Genomic DNA, 18102 nt, shown 5'->3' with positions numbered 1-18102 from the left:
TATTTGGGTGTGCACATAGGTGGGATAGGAGTCACAAAATGGATAGCACATGGGAAATTGTCACTCGAGACTGTGGGCAAGTTGGGCAGTGTAGAAGGAGAGGTCAGTGCATAAGGAGAGGTCCAAATGGGAATAAGTGTGCGTGGAGTCAAAGGAATGCGGGTGCTCCCATGTTAAGGCAGATGAGGTTAAATTGATTGAGGTCAGCCAAGAGGGCACCTCTCCGATAGGTTCTGGGAAAGCCTCAAAGCGGATGGTGAGCATTACAGCCACCAAGCAGCAGAAAGGGGTGAGGAAGTTGTCCAATAAGCTGGAGGAAGTCTCCCCTGGTGACACCGAATGATGGAGGAATGTAAATGGTACAAAGGGAAAATGTCGTGTGAGGCAGGAAAAGATGAACTCCAACAGCTTGATGCTGGGTAGTCAGGAAGATGGGTTAACTATGAATGTCATCCCGGATGAGCAGCATGACTCCCCGACAAGACAGAATGCCGTCCTTGGGGGAGAGGAGGGGGGGGGGGGGGGGGGATCAAAGCAGACCAGGAAGAATTGCTGGAGTTCAAAACAGTTGTGAGGATGCAATTTTTTTTTTCCTGAAGGCAGAGAACAAGCAATGCTGCGATTTTAAGAGCAGCAGTACGTCCTCTTTGTTGGACCGAAGGCCACAAACATTCCATTGGAGGAGAGTCATGACAAGGAAAAGGGAGGAGGCAAAAAATGAAGGTGTGTCACCTCAGCAGCTGCTGGGTGCCACCTTTGATGGCTCACTGCTACAGAGCACAGAGGCTGGAGGATCCTGCTCCATGAAATCCACAGAGGCATTGGCATTCTCCCTCTGTCAGTCTGCAGAGTCTAGGGCAGAAAAACGGTTGGCGGAGCGCACTGATGACAAGGAGGTCGGCCAGGCGAGGGCATCATGTGGCGACACCATTGAAGAGGATCTCTGAGTCGGCGAAGGAGAAGACCATTCGCTTTTGTGCGATTTCTTTGAGTATTTCCGGTTGGTAGAGGAAGACACAGATGTTTGTTGGCTGGAGAGATGGAGGAAGTCTTCACAGGAGTATTCCTTCTCTCCTTTCTGGCCTGCTGGTTGTGTAGCAGGTGACTTCATCCCATGAGATGAAAATTTGGTGGCTTGCTGCACAGCTGGAGGAGGAGACGGGGATGCTACCATGATACTGGGCGATTTTACAACTGCTGTGCTGAATTTGAGGTCACAAGTCTGTGTGGCCACGTCCTTCATGGAGCGATAAGCAACAGAAGAGCACTGTAAGTGCCAGATGGTAGAATGCATGCTTTCCAATCAGGCACCAACTTGCAACAGGGTAAGGCACTTTTTCTTCACCCAAATCTCCTGGGCAGCCAGCTCATCAAAATATATGGGGCAATTGTGGGAGGAGGCGGCATGGCCGCCATTGCAGTTGGTACAGCGTGGAGAAGGAGATGGACAATCATCCTCATGAGCATCCCTACCACAGACTACACATTTAGCCACATGCCGACAGTACATTCGAGTGTGGATGTAACGACGACAGCAGTAGTAGCGCATGTTTGGACTGACTGTGATAACTTCATAACCTGCTTTGATCTTTGACGGAAGCACTGCTCTATCGAAAGTGAGAAACAGAGTGCATTTGGGCACTAAGGAGGCATTTACCTTTTTCGTCACCCAATGGACTGCAATGACTCTCTCATCAGAGAGGTATGTTTGGATTTCTGCCTTGGTCAGACCACTAAGCAGCCTAGTGTAACTATCACGAGAAGAGTTCTGCATTTGATGGACCTCAAAAAGAACAGAATAGCCACGGAGCAGTGAAGCTGCAAGCAGTAGTTGTGTTTGAGAATCAGAAGTAGTCTCCAAAAGCAAAGAACCACTGAGCAGGATTTCACACGGCCAGCAATTGCATCGACATCTTTCTGAATAATAAACATAGCGAAGGACTGACTGTTTTCAGTATGTGAAACGACGAGGAGTCGTCGTAGAGCTGGGAGGGTCTGCAAATCTTTAGCCTCTTTCTGTTTACATTTCATAGACACTGACTATGAAGAAGATTGCTAGTGTCTCCGATGGTTTGCTTCTTCCAGCTGGGGAGGCCCCTTCAGGAGGTGAACCTGCCTTAGGTGATTGTTCACACCTTAGGTCACACCTCCCAAACACCTGACAGAGGGACCAATCGGCAATTTGGGAAGGTAACAGCTCACGCAATCACCCCTTCCTGGGTCTGGCCTGTGCCAGGGGGTACCTGCAAACCCTATGTGTCAATGCATGGTAAGGAATTATGCGTTGCCTAGTCGCCTGTTACGCTTCAGACACATGGGCTGGCCTTCAGGAGCACACAGGGAGGTAGAAGAAAAAGAGGAACCTCAAGCACAAAAACAGTGGAGAACAGACCTATTCCTCAAGGGAGGTGAGAAATAATAGCAAGAGGATAGACATGCAGCACGGAAGGGGAACTATGCTGCCAAGGCCGGGCCCTCGTGGTGGCCAAGCACGAACCCATCAAAGAGCAGCGAGCCCCCTGGAGGGTTTTAATAGGAGTTATGTGTTTCTAAATTTGTTTACAACAGGCAAATGGAGAAATAACACTAGGAAAAGCAGCAATAGACAAGAGTTACATAAATCTGTAAATAGAGTATTAATTTTCAGTAGATTGCATAGATTAGTAATAAGAAATAACTTGAAAGTCTTCTTGTCTCATCAAACAAAGTAGCAACAGTGATTTTCATAACACCTGTAGCTAAAGGAATAAGTGTACAGCAATGGGGACTTCGTATATGAGGAGTTGAGATATGAAAAATTATGTACGGGGACCAAAAACAATTAAAGTTAAAAAAAGCTGATTATTTTGGGTTCTACACAAATTATGTTTTGTTGTATGCCAATGAGGATAGATGAAACTAGTTCTTTGCAGACTGTGTCTATTATTGGTGGGATAATTTAGGAGTTTAGGAGCAATGAAAAAGTTATTTCTATGTGTAGGGGCCTACCTCTCATAATGACGATTTGTATATGATTTTGATCTAAGCTCAAAAGATGACAGTATTTTAAGTTCTGTTGGGTTACACGAAAACATGCAGAACACAAACAACATATCTCATATGTTCGAGAGAACATCAAACGATAAAATGGGCAGCACATGTGAAGATAACTCTACGGGTTGATATACAATTTTTTTTCCTTTTTAATAGATTTTCTTTCAATTCTTTCCTGCTTTATTTTCATTATACATTGAAAAGGTTGTTTCAGAATGAGTTTGGTGAATTAAATCTTGATATAATTATGTGCCTGTTTACATAATGTAGCTGTTGTGATTGTAATTGCCATTTTCAATTATTCTGATGTTGCATACTTTCTTATTTGTTAACATGTTATCTGAATTCATTTCCTATGGACAGAGTAATATGAAAATGCAATTTTGTGTAAAACTGTTAATCAATGTAATCACAATTTTTGAAAGTATTATGAGAGGCAACGTATTTGAGTGATGTAGAATTACATTGAGAGGTCAAAAGAGAAAGCATTAACAAGGAGTCGGGAGCTAGAAGAGAGTGGAGGTCATAGTTGTACCACATATGTACTGCTGCATATTGTGTTTGTGGCCAGTGAAAAATATGTTTGCATAGTGCTGCATTTATGATCATGGCGTGTACCGCGATTACAGACCTAGTGACTTTACGTGTCGCGTTGCTCATTTGCTGGAACTGTGTTTGGATTCATTAAACATGAAACTTTGATATGCAGACTGTAAGCTGTGTATACACCATAAAAATAATGTTTATGATTGTAGACAGCAGGAACTGTTCAGTGCATACCATATACTGTGGAATGAAACAGGAAATATGGTTACACATTTTTGTGTCATATATTGGCATGAAGAACTTTAACTGTGTATGTACGATGTGCTGATCACAGGTGACTGATTATGTAAACAATTTTACATGCCACTCATTGTCTGATTTAAACTGCAGACTAATGATTCACAGTACAATCAACTTGATTTGCTTTCATAGTATACTGTGCACAGTGCCATGCTGCGATCATAAATTGTAAATCAGAAAACTGTGGCTAACGTGTGTAACAGACATTATGACATCAGGTTACGTCACATGTTAATAGAAAGAAGCATGTGTTATATTTGTTGTTGCATGCAGATACACAAATTGCAATTATATCTACAAACATGGAACATTTCTGTTAAATTTGTAACAGGTGTCTCTGATCAAGAAGCTCAGCAAGACAATGTCAATTACTGGATAACATGCTCAAGGATCAAGGACCAACGAGGCGGATGTTGACAACTCACAGACTGCATAAGCTAAGTCGAAACTGTTTTGAAGAAACAGTGACTAAGAGACACCGTGAATAACATTGTTCAAATCAGTGATGTTAAAGCTCAATATGCATAAGCAAGAGTAACTTTTCATGGTAATTAATTTCATGTAATTATAAAGTGTCATATTACAACATTGTTTTGATTTCTTTTCAATAATAATTTTCAGAATAATGGTTAAAACTTAGTTTTGTCCATTATAATTCTTTCCTTAATCATCAAAATTTTGCAAACTCACTAATGACATAGTCTGTATTATTGCAAAAAATTGCTATCGGTACTGACAAGATAAAGGTTAGTTGTATTCCCTTTCATTTGCTTTTAATTGCCAATGTTTGTTTGTTTATATGTTTTTAAGTGTTTATCTGCATTTGGATGTTTTATTGTTTCGTATTTGATCTCGTGCAAATATTTGTGCTCTGCCGATGAATTCTGCACACTATGCATTATCTGCCATTGCATTATTAAGCAGAAACATATCACGAGTTGTTCAGTTTGTTTAGAAGAATTTTTTATCAGTGGTAATTGTTTGATTTGTGCTAATGGGTGATCATTCATGTTGTTATGTTTTTTGGTAATGTGCGAATGTAATGTTCAGCCAAATTGAAGGAAAGTAGAGTATTCCTGTTTCCGGTTAATTTAAAATTTCTGGCAGTACTGTCAGTCTGAGTAGTTGAACATGTTTGTTTCAAGCCCACTCGAGGTTCGAGAGGTGCTGGTTCAGATGATACAGTTACATTATGTGATATCCACTGATCTGTTATCGCCACAGGTCAAAACCCAAAATATTCTTTATGCAACTGCTGTTTTATTCAAATTGTGTAATGCTGCAGGAATGACATGCTATTCAAAAAGATTTATAGGAAAGTGTGCATGAAAACCAGAGACACACACAATCACTGCCAACGCCAGATGTGTCTGCGACTCACATTCCCACTATATGGTGGGTAGCAATCTATCCTTTGCATAATTTTGTCATTTAGGCAAATTGAATATATATTTGCAGAGCATTTCTAAAAGAGAAACTGTCCTCCAAATAGGCTGGAAAAAAAGGAGGAAAGAAATACCCTAACCCACAAGAACTGTCCTGGGAAATCAAACAATGTATCAGAGCTGGAAAAACTACGCACTACTGTTGTATATAAGATTTCATCTGCTATGAAAGGTTAAACTACAGACAAAGGTACAGACTTTTCATAAACATATTACATTAATTTTATGTAAGTGATTGTGAGACAATGTGAGAAAACCACACACATTAGACAGCATTCTATCTGAACTGCAGCTGGCAGGGAGAACTCTGAGTACAGGTTCCTTCTGGACCATGTTAAGGGGAGTATATATGGTAAAATTGGGTCAAAAAGTGACATTTTTCTGATTATTACCTCTTAACAATATTTGAACTTTCCTGAATAATTTGATACATCATTTGTTGATTACTGCCAATTGGAAGGGTAGTTTATATTATTCCAAAGTTAATGGTGCAAGTCCAAAAATTCCAGTCATTCTGCACTGACTTAAGTATATCTCTGGAACAATTCAATCTAGAAGGCTGTGGTTTTCAGCTATTTATTCCTTAAATTCATATTAATGTTCATGTTAAGAGGTTGGATGCAGTACGTAAACAGAAATGGCGGTATTGCACATGCATTTTGTGGGGACTCTATATGGTAAAGTACGACTTACACACAAAAACAGTGATGAATTCCAACAGTATTATGGAATGGCAATAAGAAACAATACATATGACCTACAAGGGATGAAAAGAGCAGTGTGGGCTACATTCTTCCACAAATTATCCACTGATGATACACCTATACATGATCTTTGCCCATGTGGTGCCAATTCATGGTGCAACTAACGCAAAGCTCAGGCAGCGGGTACAGAGGGACAACTTAGGCACAAAAATAGCATACCATCTTCAATGATCGAAGCTACTAAACAAATATATAGAGAGTTAACTTCTCCTGATCTTTCCAAATGTCCACATGGTCGAAAGCAAAACCCAAATCAGAAAGCACTCCGTCTTCAGGCCATGAGTGGCCTACCCGGACCATCCGAAAAAATGGCTCTGAGCACTATGGGACTTAACTTCTGAGGTCATCAGTCCCGGACCATCCAACCGTTGTGTCATCCTCAGTGAAGGATGCAGATAGGAGAGGCGTGGGGTCAGCACACTGCTCTCCTGGTCGTAAGATGGTATTCTTGTCCGAAGCCGCTACTATTCGGTCGAGTAGCTCCTCAATTGGCATCATGAGGCTGAGTGCACCCCGAAAAACGGCAACAGCGCATGGCGGCCTGGATGGTCACCTACCCAAGTGCCAACCACGCCCGACAGCACTTAACTTCGGTGATCTCACAGGAACCAGTGTACCCAAATCAGGCTTTCAATAATGTTATTTGGACCCAAATACCAAAAAACATCTTTGTATGAATAAAAACTCTATGTCTGGTTGTTTGTGACGCTTTGATAACATTTAATGCTGGTAATAAGGAAAGAATTAGGGTACTAGAGCAACTTGGTATCACTCTAGGAGCCAACACACCACAAGCCTTCCAGCGAATGGATCGACTTAGCATCATGAAAGCCCAATGTGCAGCAGAAGAAATGACTAAAGAAGCAAGAGGCAGGAAAAGAAAAAAAGCTTTTACTTTTTCAGGCTGATCAAAACCAGGATCCATAAAACACCGATTTTGGGCTTGGCTCTTATTTTTTAAGGGGCTGACATGCCTCCATATGTAAATTAACATCAAATGAAACATTAAAACTTGAGTTCCTGAAAATGGTTTCTTTTAATATTTGACCCATTATCTCAGGAAATACTACAGATGTGCATATCTAATTTTACACTATGTTGCCTCTTAGCTGGTGCTGAACCACCAAAACACTTATACCTATAATGGTTTTTTAGTTACAGAAGCAAAAGTGGATTTAAAAAAAACTGAACATAAAAAAACATAAACTAATTACTTGTCTGTATGTTATGATTATGGTTCAGTAATCAGAAAAGGAATGAAACTATACTTCCCAAAAAATTCAGGTCTCTATCTTTCAAAGGTTCTGAGATAATGAGTCATCAATATTGCAAATTTAACACTGGAGGTATGGGATCTAAGCCCCTTGAAGAAGGAAGAATTTCAAGGTGGTCAGAAATTAATCACAAGCTCAGATTGGGTATGTGAATGGGAAACTGTGAGGACTGCGTTACAAAATCATCTCAGCATTCTTTTCAAACTGATTTAGGATTAAACTTGCCTCTGTGGTCAAGATCACTCTTAAATGATTTCATAATGATGCTTGATTCAAGGATAGCTAGAGTCAATCTCGATGGTGGAAGAAATTTCTGCTGGCAACAATATCCTGGGTTAAATTACAAACCTTTCTGCACTGTCTCGTCCAACAAAGTTAATGATGCATCCTTCAGATTCCAGTATTTAGTTGAGCAGCATTGGTGATGTTACTCAAGACAAGCAAACATGTGACAGCACACTATGTACTGGCACTGAGTACCAAACTTTCTGTTCTCTCTTACAAACGGTCATCACAATTATTATCGCCACCATCAATAACGTGATAGCATACTGCGCACACTCGTGAACACTACACATTTGTCCAGCAATCACTTTCGAAATGCAAAACTGCCAGAAGGACAACATCTAAACGGCTTGCACCAGTTAATGGACAATATGGGAAATAGATATGCATTTAGCGGGCACATAGCATACCTTGTACACATGTAAAGAATAGCTGTCTTTGTGTTAGCAAGGTAAACATGTATAGCCAAAAATCACTGTTTAATCTTAGTTGAATTAAACAACTATAAAATAAATTTACATAATATAGGCTAAAGCCACTCTCTCACCACAGACAGGTGATGCCCCATCGAAATCACCCATTCGAAGCATTAAACAGTGCAGCTGCATCAGATCCCAGCCTACCGCTTATTTAATTACTAATTATCTTGTAGACAACTGCCTTTTTGTGGGATTGTGCTGCTAGCTCATAATCTGACTCATTTTCTTGCACCTAACAAATTTTTTCTCACCTACTTTGCTGTTTATTTTATATTAATGCTGCTCACTTGGGCAAACGGCAACATAATTTATCACTGTGTTAGCTGAAGCAATAATGAAGGTATAGTTATGGGCTCTGTGAAACAACAGTGGAATAGTGTGAAACAATTTTATTTGTGGTTGGCGCACTTTATACATAGGTGCACGCACCCACTCGAGGGGTAAGTATGCTCATCATGAGAATATGTGTCACTCTGAACAGCAGTCTATAAGATAAGTGTCTTCCCTGAGGTACTTCAGGCCTACTTCAGACCACATCCAATCATTAGACAGTATTAAAAACAGGCAAATGCTTGGAAGATGAAAATGAAAGGTTTCATTGTGTCAAAAATCAATGCAAAAAGAAACGGTACCTAGCTTTACTGTTACGAAGGGCCCACAATAGGACAGGACTAGTATTGGAAGATGACAAAATGTCTCTCACATACATCTGCCTATGCACAAGGATGAACATGAGATTTATCCACTAAAACTGTCCTGATCAGCAATCCAAGGTTTGCCATAATCTTAATTTTGTTATGGAGTGGAATACTTACCACACAACAAGAGCACCAGTGTTTTCCATAAAGAACACCAAGTAATATGCAAGGTACGAATATCTAGTCGGTCCATCACGTGGGGCCACAAAAGTCAAAATATATGCAAATCCCAGAGCAGCACTAAAGAGCAACTCCTCGCAGCGACTGGTACAGACTGCAGTAGGTTGGTGGCTGAGAGCCAGCCATGCTGACATCACCATCCAGTGAGCCAGGCAGACCATCCCCATCCAGGCAGGATAGAGCGCAGCCAGTAGACTCAAAGCCAGAACACGTGACACTGCAACAGGTATACATGGGGCATGAAGGCAACAACTTTCTTGTGTGATCTGTATATAGAATACACGCTGCAACTGCACAATGCTGTGTAATACTGTTTCAACATTGGATAACATTCAGAACAACCTTCCACTACTCACCACAGACTTGCCAAAACTTCGTGTTCATTTGGTCAACAGAAAACTGAACTAATTCTTCTCTTTCCTCCCTTGTCATTTATCTGTTTCTTTTCTCCACAACACTTATTTATATTTAGTTTCGCTTCTCATATTATAGGCCCGATTGTCTAATGGTGAAGTGTGCGCCTAGGAAACAAAATGTTGCGAGATCAAACCCTGGTTGAACCACAGTTTTTTTCAGTCTGCCTTTAACCTATCCTTTACATCTCAATGATGTGATGATCTGCCCGAAGAACAAATGGTTTGAAGTCCATGTTAACTGTAGGTCCCCTTTCCCCAGTATGATCACTGTGGTAGGTCACGGACGTATGTCATTGAAGGGGCGTCCAACTTAAAAGACTTGCACCAGGTTGTTGAGCCACACGAAATTATAATTACTTCTCATCTCACTTCCCAACAAACTGCACCAATCTGTGGTGTGTGTGTGTGTGTGTGTGTGTGTGTGTGTGTGTGTGTGAATCAAGTTACAACAAGCAAGACCCAAGGTGAAATGGGTACGTCAAAGTCACTAAGTATTCTTCTACCAATTTATTAGTGCTCAACTGATTCTCTTGTATGGCAGGTACAAATTAAACAGAAACAGTCATTGTGTCCAACCTAGTACTGTAATAACCAAACTGCTGGTACATGCACACAATACGAAAATATCTCTCTCTCTCTCTCTCTGATCCACACACTGTTTTACTTATAGTTCACCACCATCCATCAAATATAATGGTAATTTAAAAACCACTGATAACTTACACAATTAATAACAAAATTAAATCAGTGCATGGCATTCACTTTTGTTCATTCATGTTCAAATAATCATATTTTCAACAGAAACATATTCAAGAGCATTTTCTATGAGGAATAAATACCGAACCTGCACTCAACAGATGCCAGCAAAACTGCATCACAGCTCCTTGCCATGCCAATTTTTCTTTATCATCTCTGGCAAACCTTACAGATCGATGGTAAGAGGTGAGTGACCAGGCAATAGATATTAAAGAGCACGCAACAGCCCAAGACTGGAGACCTGTAAAACAAGAGTTTCAACAATAGTGTGCAATTCATCTGTCACGAAGTTCAAACTTGTTTGACTGTGGTCTCTCTCTCTCTCTCTCTCTCTCTCTCTCTCTCTCTCTCTCTCTCATGCATATCAGTGAGGCAGAACAAGCAAATACCACAAACCTTGAACTGGGCTCGTTTCTTGGATGTTTGCAGCCGAAAGCAGAATCATAAGCTGAAGTACTGCTTGTGGAAAAGAATGAAGGAAACAGTGGAACAGTCTTAACAAGGAAGCATCAGAGTCTTCATCTAGCATTATTCTGTACAATTTTTGCTGTCTGATCCCATTTCCCAACTTCCCAGCAATCACACTCCGGCATCCATATGACAATGTGTCAAAATACCTACAAAGACATGAGAATAGTAATTAGCGTATCAAAGTCTCTCTCAAAATGTATTTTTGCACACTCTGTTATATGTTTTAATATCTTTGCAGATTACGTATGATAAGATTAACTAGTATTGGTGAACAAAATAATTTATAATTACAAAAATAGTTTGTAATCATGAGAAACTCAACATAGGCATTGGTCTCAAACTAAATAACACTACCATTAATTGAGGTCACCAACAAAAAACACCCCAATAATTTGATTAAAAAAAATTCTTTGGGGGTTTTTGACATGTAGCATCACTTTCAGCCTTAGATTTATAAAACAACACAACTGGTGAATGATGTCAATGTACATGTTGTGGTCTTTTTCTGCAGTACCATGTACTCATGACATGACATGACATACTTCCCTAACCATTCCCCCTGATGTTAGGCAATTTTTATGTTCATAGTATCACTAGAAGGCTACTGTTACTATAAAAATAGTCCAGTTCCACTACAGTAGTGTACTTCAACAGCAGTTTTAATTTGAGATGGTCAGTAGTTTGCTGTGATGTTACCATTGCTGCTACCAATGTAGTAGAGTATTTGACTTCAATGACTCTGTCATGCCTTGATGCCTTTCATGTGTGGATGGGTTAACACCTTCACAAAATTATATTCTTCCCATTTCATTACTATATGGGTCTTCCATGTAAACGAGGAATCATCATAAAAAAATTAATTTTTCTGTGGGAATATTTTCCCCCATTACATATGTAGGGTGGGCATTGAATTTTGTTGGAAAGATTGATTTTTCCCTCCAAAACCTATTGTTTACTTGTGAGAGCCATTGTTTTGAAGACTATATTGTTGAGTTTGTTCACACGCAGAAGATTTGATCAATTTCAAGGTAAGAAAAAAATCATGACATTTATAATTATTCTTAATGGTTTATATATCACTTTAAAGTGCACAACTTCTTCTTTTTGGTATATTTTTAGAAGCAATTTAAGCATGATAAATACAAAAACATTTATATAACCTAACCCAAAATGTTTAACATAAGTTACCAAATGCCAATTTTTTAATGATTTTCACAAAATACATTAAAGTATAGAAACTTATATGCCATGCTGTCCTTCACATAAGTGCACCTGATAATTTGGTGTCTCAAATAGATTGCCTCCTGGAAGCCTTCTCCTGGTATAGGATATTTAATTCATGCAATGTGAGTTACCTTTATTTACGAAATGTGAGTTACCATAATTTTTGTAGGATTAGTTATAATTTTGAGCAGTCAGATTGGTTCTGAATTACATACAACACAACTAACAATGTATTTTAACATATTTAATGTATATCTCCATATGCCACATGAAATCCCTTTGGGAATAGCTATTTCATCTTTACAACGACCTGCAATTTTTGCAGAATGCCTTTAAGTGTAGCTGAAAAGATGAGACGAAGAAGGCAGAAATTGAAAAATGAAGGCAGATATGAAGAGTATAAAATCAAACACAAGGAAACTATGAAAAAATTCTGGTAAAAGAAGCAGGAACAGGAAAATTGTTTGAGTAAAAGAGAACAAGAAAGGATTACTGCAGACAGGAAACGGAATGTTAGAGAAGAAAGAGTTGCCAAGTACAGGAAGCGGCTAAAGGAAGCATCTTCAGCTACACCAAGTAGTTCTGCCTCTCCACCATATAAAAATAGGTCTTCATTGGGAAAAGCCATATCAAAAGTGAAACGTGTAATTCCAGCTACACCCAGAAAACAAAAATTTATTATTAGAAGGTTGTATGATGCAGAAGTAGAAAGAATCTCTAAACAAAAAGTAAGTGATAAAACAATAAGTGCGGTGAGCAAATTCTGTGAAAGGGATGACATTAGCAGGCCCCTGGATGCAAAGACGTTGTGACGTAAAAGATGAGAAAGGTAAGAGTAAGTTGCAAGTACGACACTTTATGTTGTCTTTGAAAGAAGCCCACGCAATGTTTTATGAAAAAAAAAAAAATTGCAAAGTGATTGGTATAAGTAAATTTGCAGAATTAAGACCCAAACATGTCATGCTTGCCAATAAAATTCCACACAACATGTGTCTCTGCAGATTTCACGAGAATTTCATCTGTGCTATTAACTCTCTTCTTAGCAGAGTACCTCTAATACCTAAGTACACCAGTAGCTGGCCAGAATTTTTTCTATGTGCAGAGCCTACAGCCGATTGTTGTTTGTGAAAGTGCATGAAATGTCAAGATTTATTGGCAGTTAAACTTCTTGGTTTATGTACTGGTGTACAAGAGTACGGCGTAAATGGTATGTGTGGCAGGAAAGTGATGGCAGAATTTTGAAAGTAGAGGAAGAAGGTACATTACAGAATCTTATTGACCATATTCTTACCATGGGACCTAAATTTTTAGAGCACTGCTACTTTAAGAGGGAACATTCAAAGATAAGTGATAAGGAATCACTGCCTTCTGCGATGCTAACTGCCATGATGCAAATTGATTATTCTGAAAATTTTGCATGTGTAAATCAAGATGAAATTCAAAGGGCACACTGGGAGCAGAATCAAATTAGTATTTTTACTGCCATGATTTGGCATTCAGGTAATTCTCACCCCTATGTGTTTGTATCTGATAATATGGACCACACAAAAAACACTGTCATTCCCTATGTTGAAAGACTTCTTGAAGAACTAGCAAAAAATATTAGAGAAGTATCTGGTCACATGGTCCTGCTTCCCAGTTTAAAAACAGATGTATTGCAGAGGCTATAAAAGTTCTAAGTAAGAGTCATGCCAAAAGAATTACACGGAAGTACTTTGCAACTTCTCATGGGAAGGGACCAGTGGATGGAATTGGTGGGGCTGTCAAACGCCAATTTTGGTCTCGTGTAAAAAGCAGGAAATATGTTATAAACAAAGCAACAGATTTTGTCAAAGCATTGTTGAATTCTTCTTCTAATGTGACAGTAGTTCTTATGGGTGAAGAAGACTTTAGCCAAAGAAGCAAAAAACTACATCTCTCGGGCTTAATCAAGAACTGCAAGCCTTTCTTGAATATTTATAAAATTCATCACTTGGAACTCTATAATAATGGAGCTGTAGGACACACCACTTCAGCAGCTGCAGAGGAAAACACTAACAGAACAGAAAACTCACTAGATATACAAGTAGATGACTGGGTGATGGTAAAATATGACAATTCATGTTTTCCTGGTAATGTTACTAAAATTGAAAATGATGAGTTTAAAGTTGATGTTATGATGAAAGATAGGAAGTTCTGGAAGTGGCCCGAAATTAAAGATGAGATATACTACACTAAAGACAAGCTTGTCAGAAAAGTGAACACTCCAAGGGTTGTAAATTCCCATGGTTATTTCAAATTTGACTGATCTGTGACATTGTAACACGAGTTACCTGTTCATTATGTTTTAATATTTATTTTATTAGAGATTAAATGTTTGGAACTTTGTGAAAATACTTATAAGATCTTCTGGTATTGTGTGTAAAACTTACAATAAATGTTCACATAAAACAGAGCAGACTTTTGTATTTTATTTATCATATGCAAAAGCCATTTCTTGGAAATGTAACGTGAGTTACCAAGAATAATTATAAGATTTGGTTTTATAAATCCAGTAATGTAACAATTATTGTGATATAGGTTTATAGAGCATTCTGTATGAATTATGCTTTGAGGTATAAAAATATTGAATAGAAACATTTCCTTCAGTTAATTGTCCAAAACTTATAATATAAACATCACTTTGTAATGTGAGTTACCATGGAATGACCCATATATACATTTTGATACACTATCTGCACTGTCTTAAGGTAAGAAAGATTTAATTTGGATAATACTTGATCACAAATGGTAACCAATTGGCTTCTTTATTGACTGGGTGCTTTTACTACATAACAGCCCACCTGAACTACTACTAGGTTTCTTAGAGACTTGGAGGACGTCATCTTGTTCTCTCTTCACCAACAAAGGAAATTAAGGCGAATTCAGGCAGAGCCAACATATTTAGAAAAGTTTAATACAAAAAGAGGAGTGGCAAGTACCCCAGATATTCCCTGTAAATGTTGTTTCACTTCAACAATCTCCACTGAAGTGCACCAGTCCTTGAGGCTGGGATTTTTTCCAATGAGGTTGCCACTGCCCTTATGATCTGGGCAATTTATACAAGATACACATTTCATCTGACACAATGTTCCATCACAGCACTGAAGTGGCAGTTACCAAAGAACGTTCAGACCTTATGGTTGGTTACAGCAGACTGATGCTACATATTAGTCCGTGGCTCATAAACCTCAACAAGCTACAATTATGTACTCAATTGGCTGAGTTCCCTGAGGTATGTGCCATTTGGTTCAACGGCATGTGGCTAATGAAATACCACATATCTAGTGCACATTACTCTAATAGAGCAGTCATATCAGATAAGTTCAAATTTTTCTTTGAACATAAGCAGTGTAGCTCCGAATTCATCTAAGTGCAGTGTAAACCACAGAGGTGAGTAAGTGTGTCGGGACTTACCCCAGTTCACTGCTAGTAGCGCCAAATCACCTTAACGTGTCCACATAAAGCGCACAAATATTGCACCATAATTAAGTATAAAATTAAAAGTCAAAATTTTATATTCAATCTTTGTCAACATATATTTTATTGTAATAACGTTTTAAATATGAAGTCTTGATGTAATTAAACTAATAGTTTCCATAAAAATACAGTTTTAAGAAAAAAAATAAGTGGCACTAAATAATAAAGCTAGAAAGTCAGAATTTGGTCAGAATGTGCCTACGGAGCTCGTAGATAACTGGTGGAAGTTTCAAAGCAAAGAAATAAAAAAATTACAATCATAATCCACGTTTATAAGAAAAATTAAGGACACTAAATATTGAACATAGAAACGTAAAAATTTGTTTTATGCTTCAGTTCACCTAAAAATAATAACTAAGAGACCACGTTAAGGTATCTCTTATAGTTTTTGAGTAATTTAATGAAAACCAAATTTGTAGCTAAAATATACCCATTCTAATAGAGTAAATACCTGTAATATTAATGATAGAAAATTTTGGTTACAGCACATGATAAAACCTACTAAATAATAGAGCTATACCAAATTTTAGAACCGTAGTAGTAATTACATCCGATATAAGTTCTAGTAAAGGTATGGTTCAGAGGTAACGATCTACCGTTAGTTCCACGATAAAAATTCTAGAAGGCAAAGTTTTTATTCAAAGGAGCTGACACTTTTTCTGTGCTTTCAAACAACTTACCTAAATACATATAAAAATTAAGAAGATTCTAAATTAATTCGTAACTTTGTTATTAAAGATCATGTGTCCAAGAAAGGGGCCATTCAGAGGCTGCTGCCATATGCGTAAGGCAGTAGATAACAGATGTTCCCTCGGCCGTCCACTGAGGCACATATATAAATACAGCCCACGAGGCAGGAGGGAGGTGCACTTCACACTCAGCCACTGTAAGATACACATCTGTTAAACGTCGGATCGCGCTCTGCCTCTGATGATGTCAGAGACAAACTGTGACAAAACGCATATTTTCTGTAATGATGGATTGTGAACTCACGAGGGCTGTAAACCATCATCGATTGCTTAGATTTCACTAAAGTAACTGTTGGTGTGCCGTCTGTGATAATTACAAATCCGCATGGCAAGTTGACAATATTATTTCCACTTTTGTGGTGAGCATTTAGTTTGAACATTTATTTGAGGATTAGTAGTCAGGGCGAAGGACTATTTGGTAGGAATGTACTGTAGAGGTCGCCTCTGAACTGAGAATAGTGCTGTTTAAGATAAAAAGATTTACTGTCAATTGAACGCAGTGACTTTCAAAGTGTTGTGCATGAGATACTTCACTCAATATACATATGAACTAGAACTTTATTCCTTCATTTATAATCATAGTCCTGATCCTGCTAAGTAGAAGAAGAATAAAAACATTTCTTTCAGTGGGCTGGACCACAATGTGGCCGTGCAGACTGGAAACTAAGGCCAGCGTGTTCTCCAACGCTTTCTGGCTAACCACAAAAATAGTTGCCAGGCTCACATGAGAAAGATGGCGTACTATACATCTATGCCATCATAACTTTACCTGCCGCCCCACAGTGTGGCTTTACCTTGCATGAGCTTGTGAGTTTTTACTGCAGAATACTTCTCTGATAATTTTAACAGTCTACAGATCCACTCTAGGAAACTTTCAGCTATTTATGAGAAATTCATATGCATTATTGAACTATCTGTCAGACAAGAAGAAACAGGAGGTTTCAGTGTAGATTTCCTAAGATACAGATAGGAAAAATTAGCCAGGAGTATTATTTGGGTGTTTCAAACTAATTTCAGAAGTCAGTTGTTTCAGTTGCCTGAGACTACAGGTGTGTGTGTGTGTGTGTGTGTGTGTGTGTGTGTGTGTGTGTGTGTGTGTGTGCGCGCGCGCGGAAGGGCTGCTCGACTGAATATGTTATTTATACATTTAACCATCAAAACTTACAATATTAACATATCACCAGTTGGTATTTTTTGTGACCTCCACGAAGCCTTCGACTGTGTATATCACGACACTATCTTAGAAAAACACGTTTTATGGAACTGACAGCTTTATACACAGCTGGTTCGAATCATACTTGACAAACTAAATGCGAAAGTTTGTGTTGAATAATTCAGACATTATCAGAAAAATACAAAATTTTTGTGATAGGGGTAAAAATCACAAAGGGGGTCCCGCAGAGCTCAATTTTGGGTCCGCTCCTATTCCTTACATATTTGAATGGTCTTACATTTAACATTCAACAAGCAAAATTGTTACTTTTTGCAGATGATACAAGTGTTATAATAAATCCCATTAGAAAGAAAAAAACATTCCCTTCTGTACAACAAAGAGTGTCATACCAACAACTGAATTGGTCGGAACTGAAAGGCATTAAGTCCATTTCACAACTTTTCAGGAGAAGGAAAAAACTGTATAGATGTATCTAAGCCAAATAAAAATTGATTATAGCTCCTATTATCTATAAAATAATTTCTTAGAATGTAATTTTTGTTAGTGAAAATACGATTTGAACGTTTAATTCACATTTATTTTTGTTTTTCCAAAAATGGAGTTGATGCTTTTCAGTCCTGAGGTTACTAGTAAATTCACGACCTGTACTGATTAATAAATTTAATATGGTATATTAATCACATGTGTTTATTGAATACATATTTATGGACAACAGTAATGTTAATTACAAAATTTATTATTACTATGACTGAATATAATTTAAATTCACGAAGAAAAACGCACACACACACACACACACACACACACACA

General features: G+C 38.3%; 1 protein-coding gene across 1 annotated transcript in view; it reads right to left on the bottom strand.

The window, feature by feature from the left end:
* Window positions 1-18102, bottom strand: part of LOC126194698 (XK-related protein 7-like) — a 95441-nt gene that overhangs the window by 20888 nt on the left and 56451 nt on the right. Inside the window, exons 3-5 of the mRNA XM_049932923.1 lie at window positions 10573-10793; window positions 10265-10417; window positions 8942-9221 (exon numbers count right to left, since the gene is read on the bottom strand). Of these exons, the coding sequence (XP_049788880.1) occupies window positions 8942-9221; window positions 10265-10417; window positions 10573-10793 (654 nt within the window). The remainder of the gene's footprint in view (window positions 1-8941; window positions 9222-10264; window positions 10418-10572; window positions 10794-18102) is intronic.

Source organism: Schistocerca nitens, chromosome 7 (genome assembly GCF_023898315.1).
Source record: "Schistocerca nitens isolate TAMUIC-IGC-003100 chromosome 7, iqSchNite1.1, whole genome shotgun sequence".
Taxonomy (NCBI): Eukaryota; Metazoa; Arthropoda; class Insecta; order Orthoptera; family Acrididae; genus Schistocerca; species Schistocerca nitens.
This window is presented reverse-complemented; position numbering and strand designations above follow the sequence as displayed.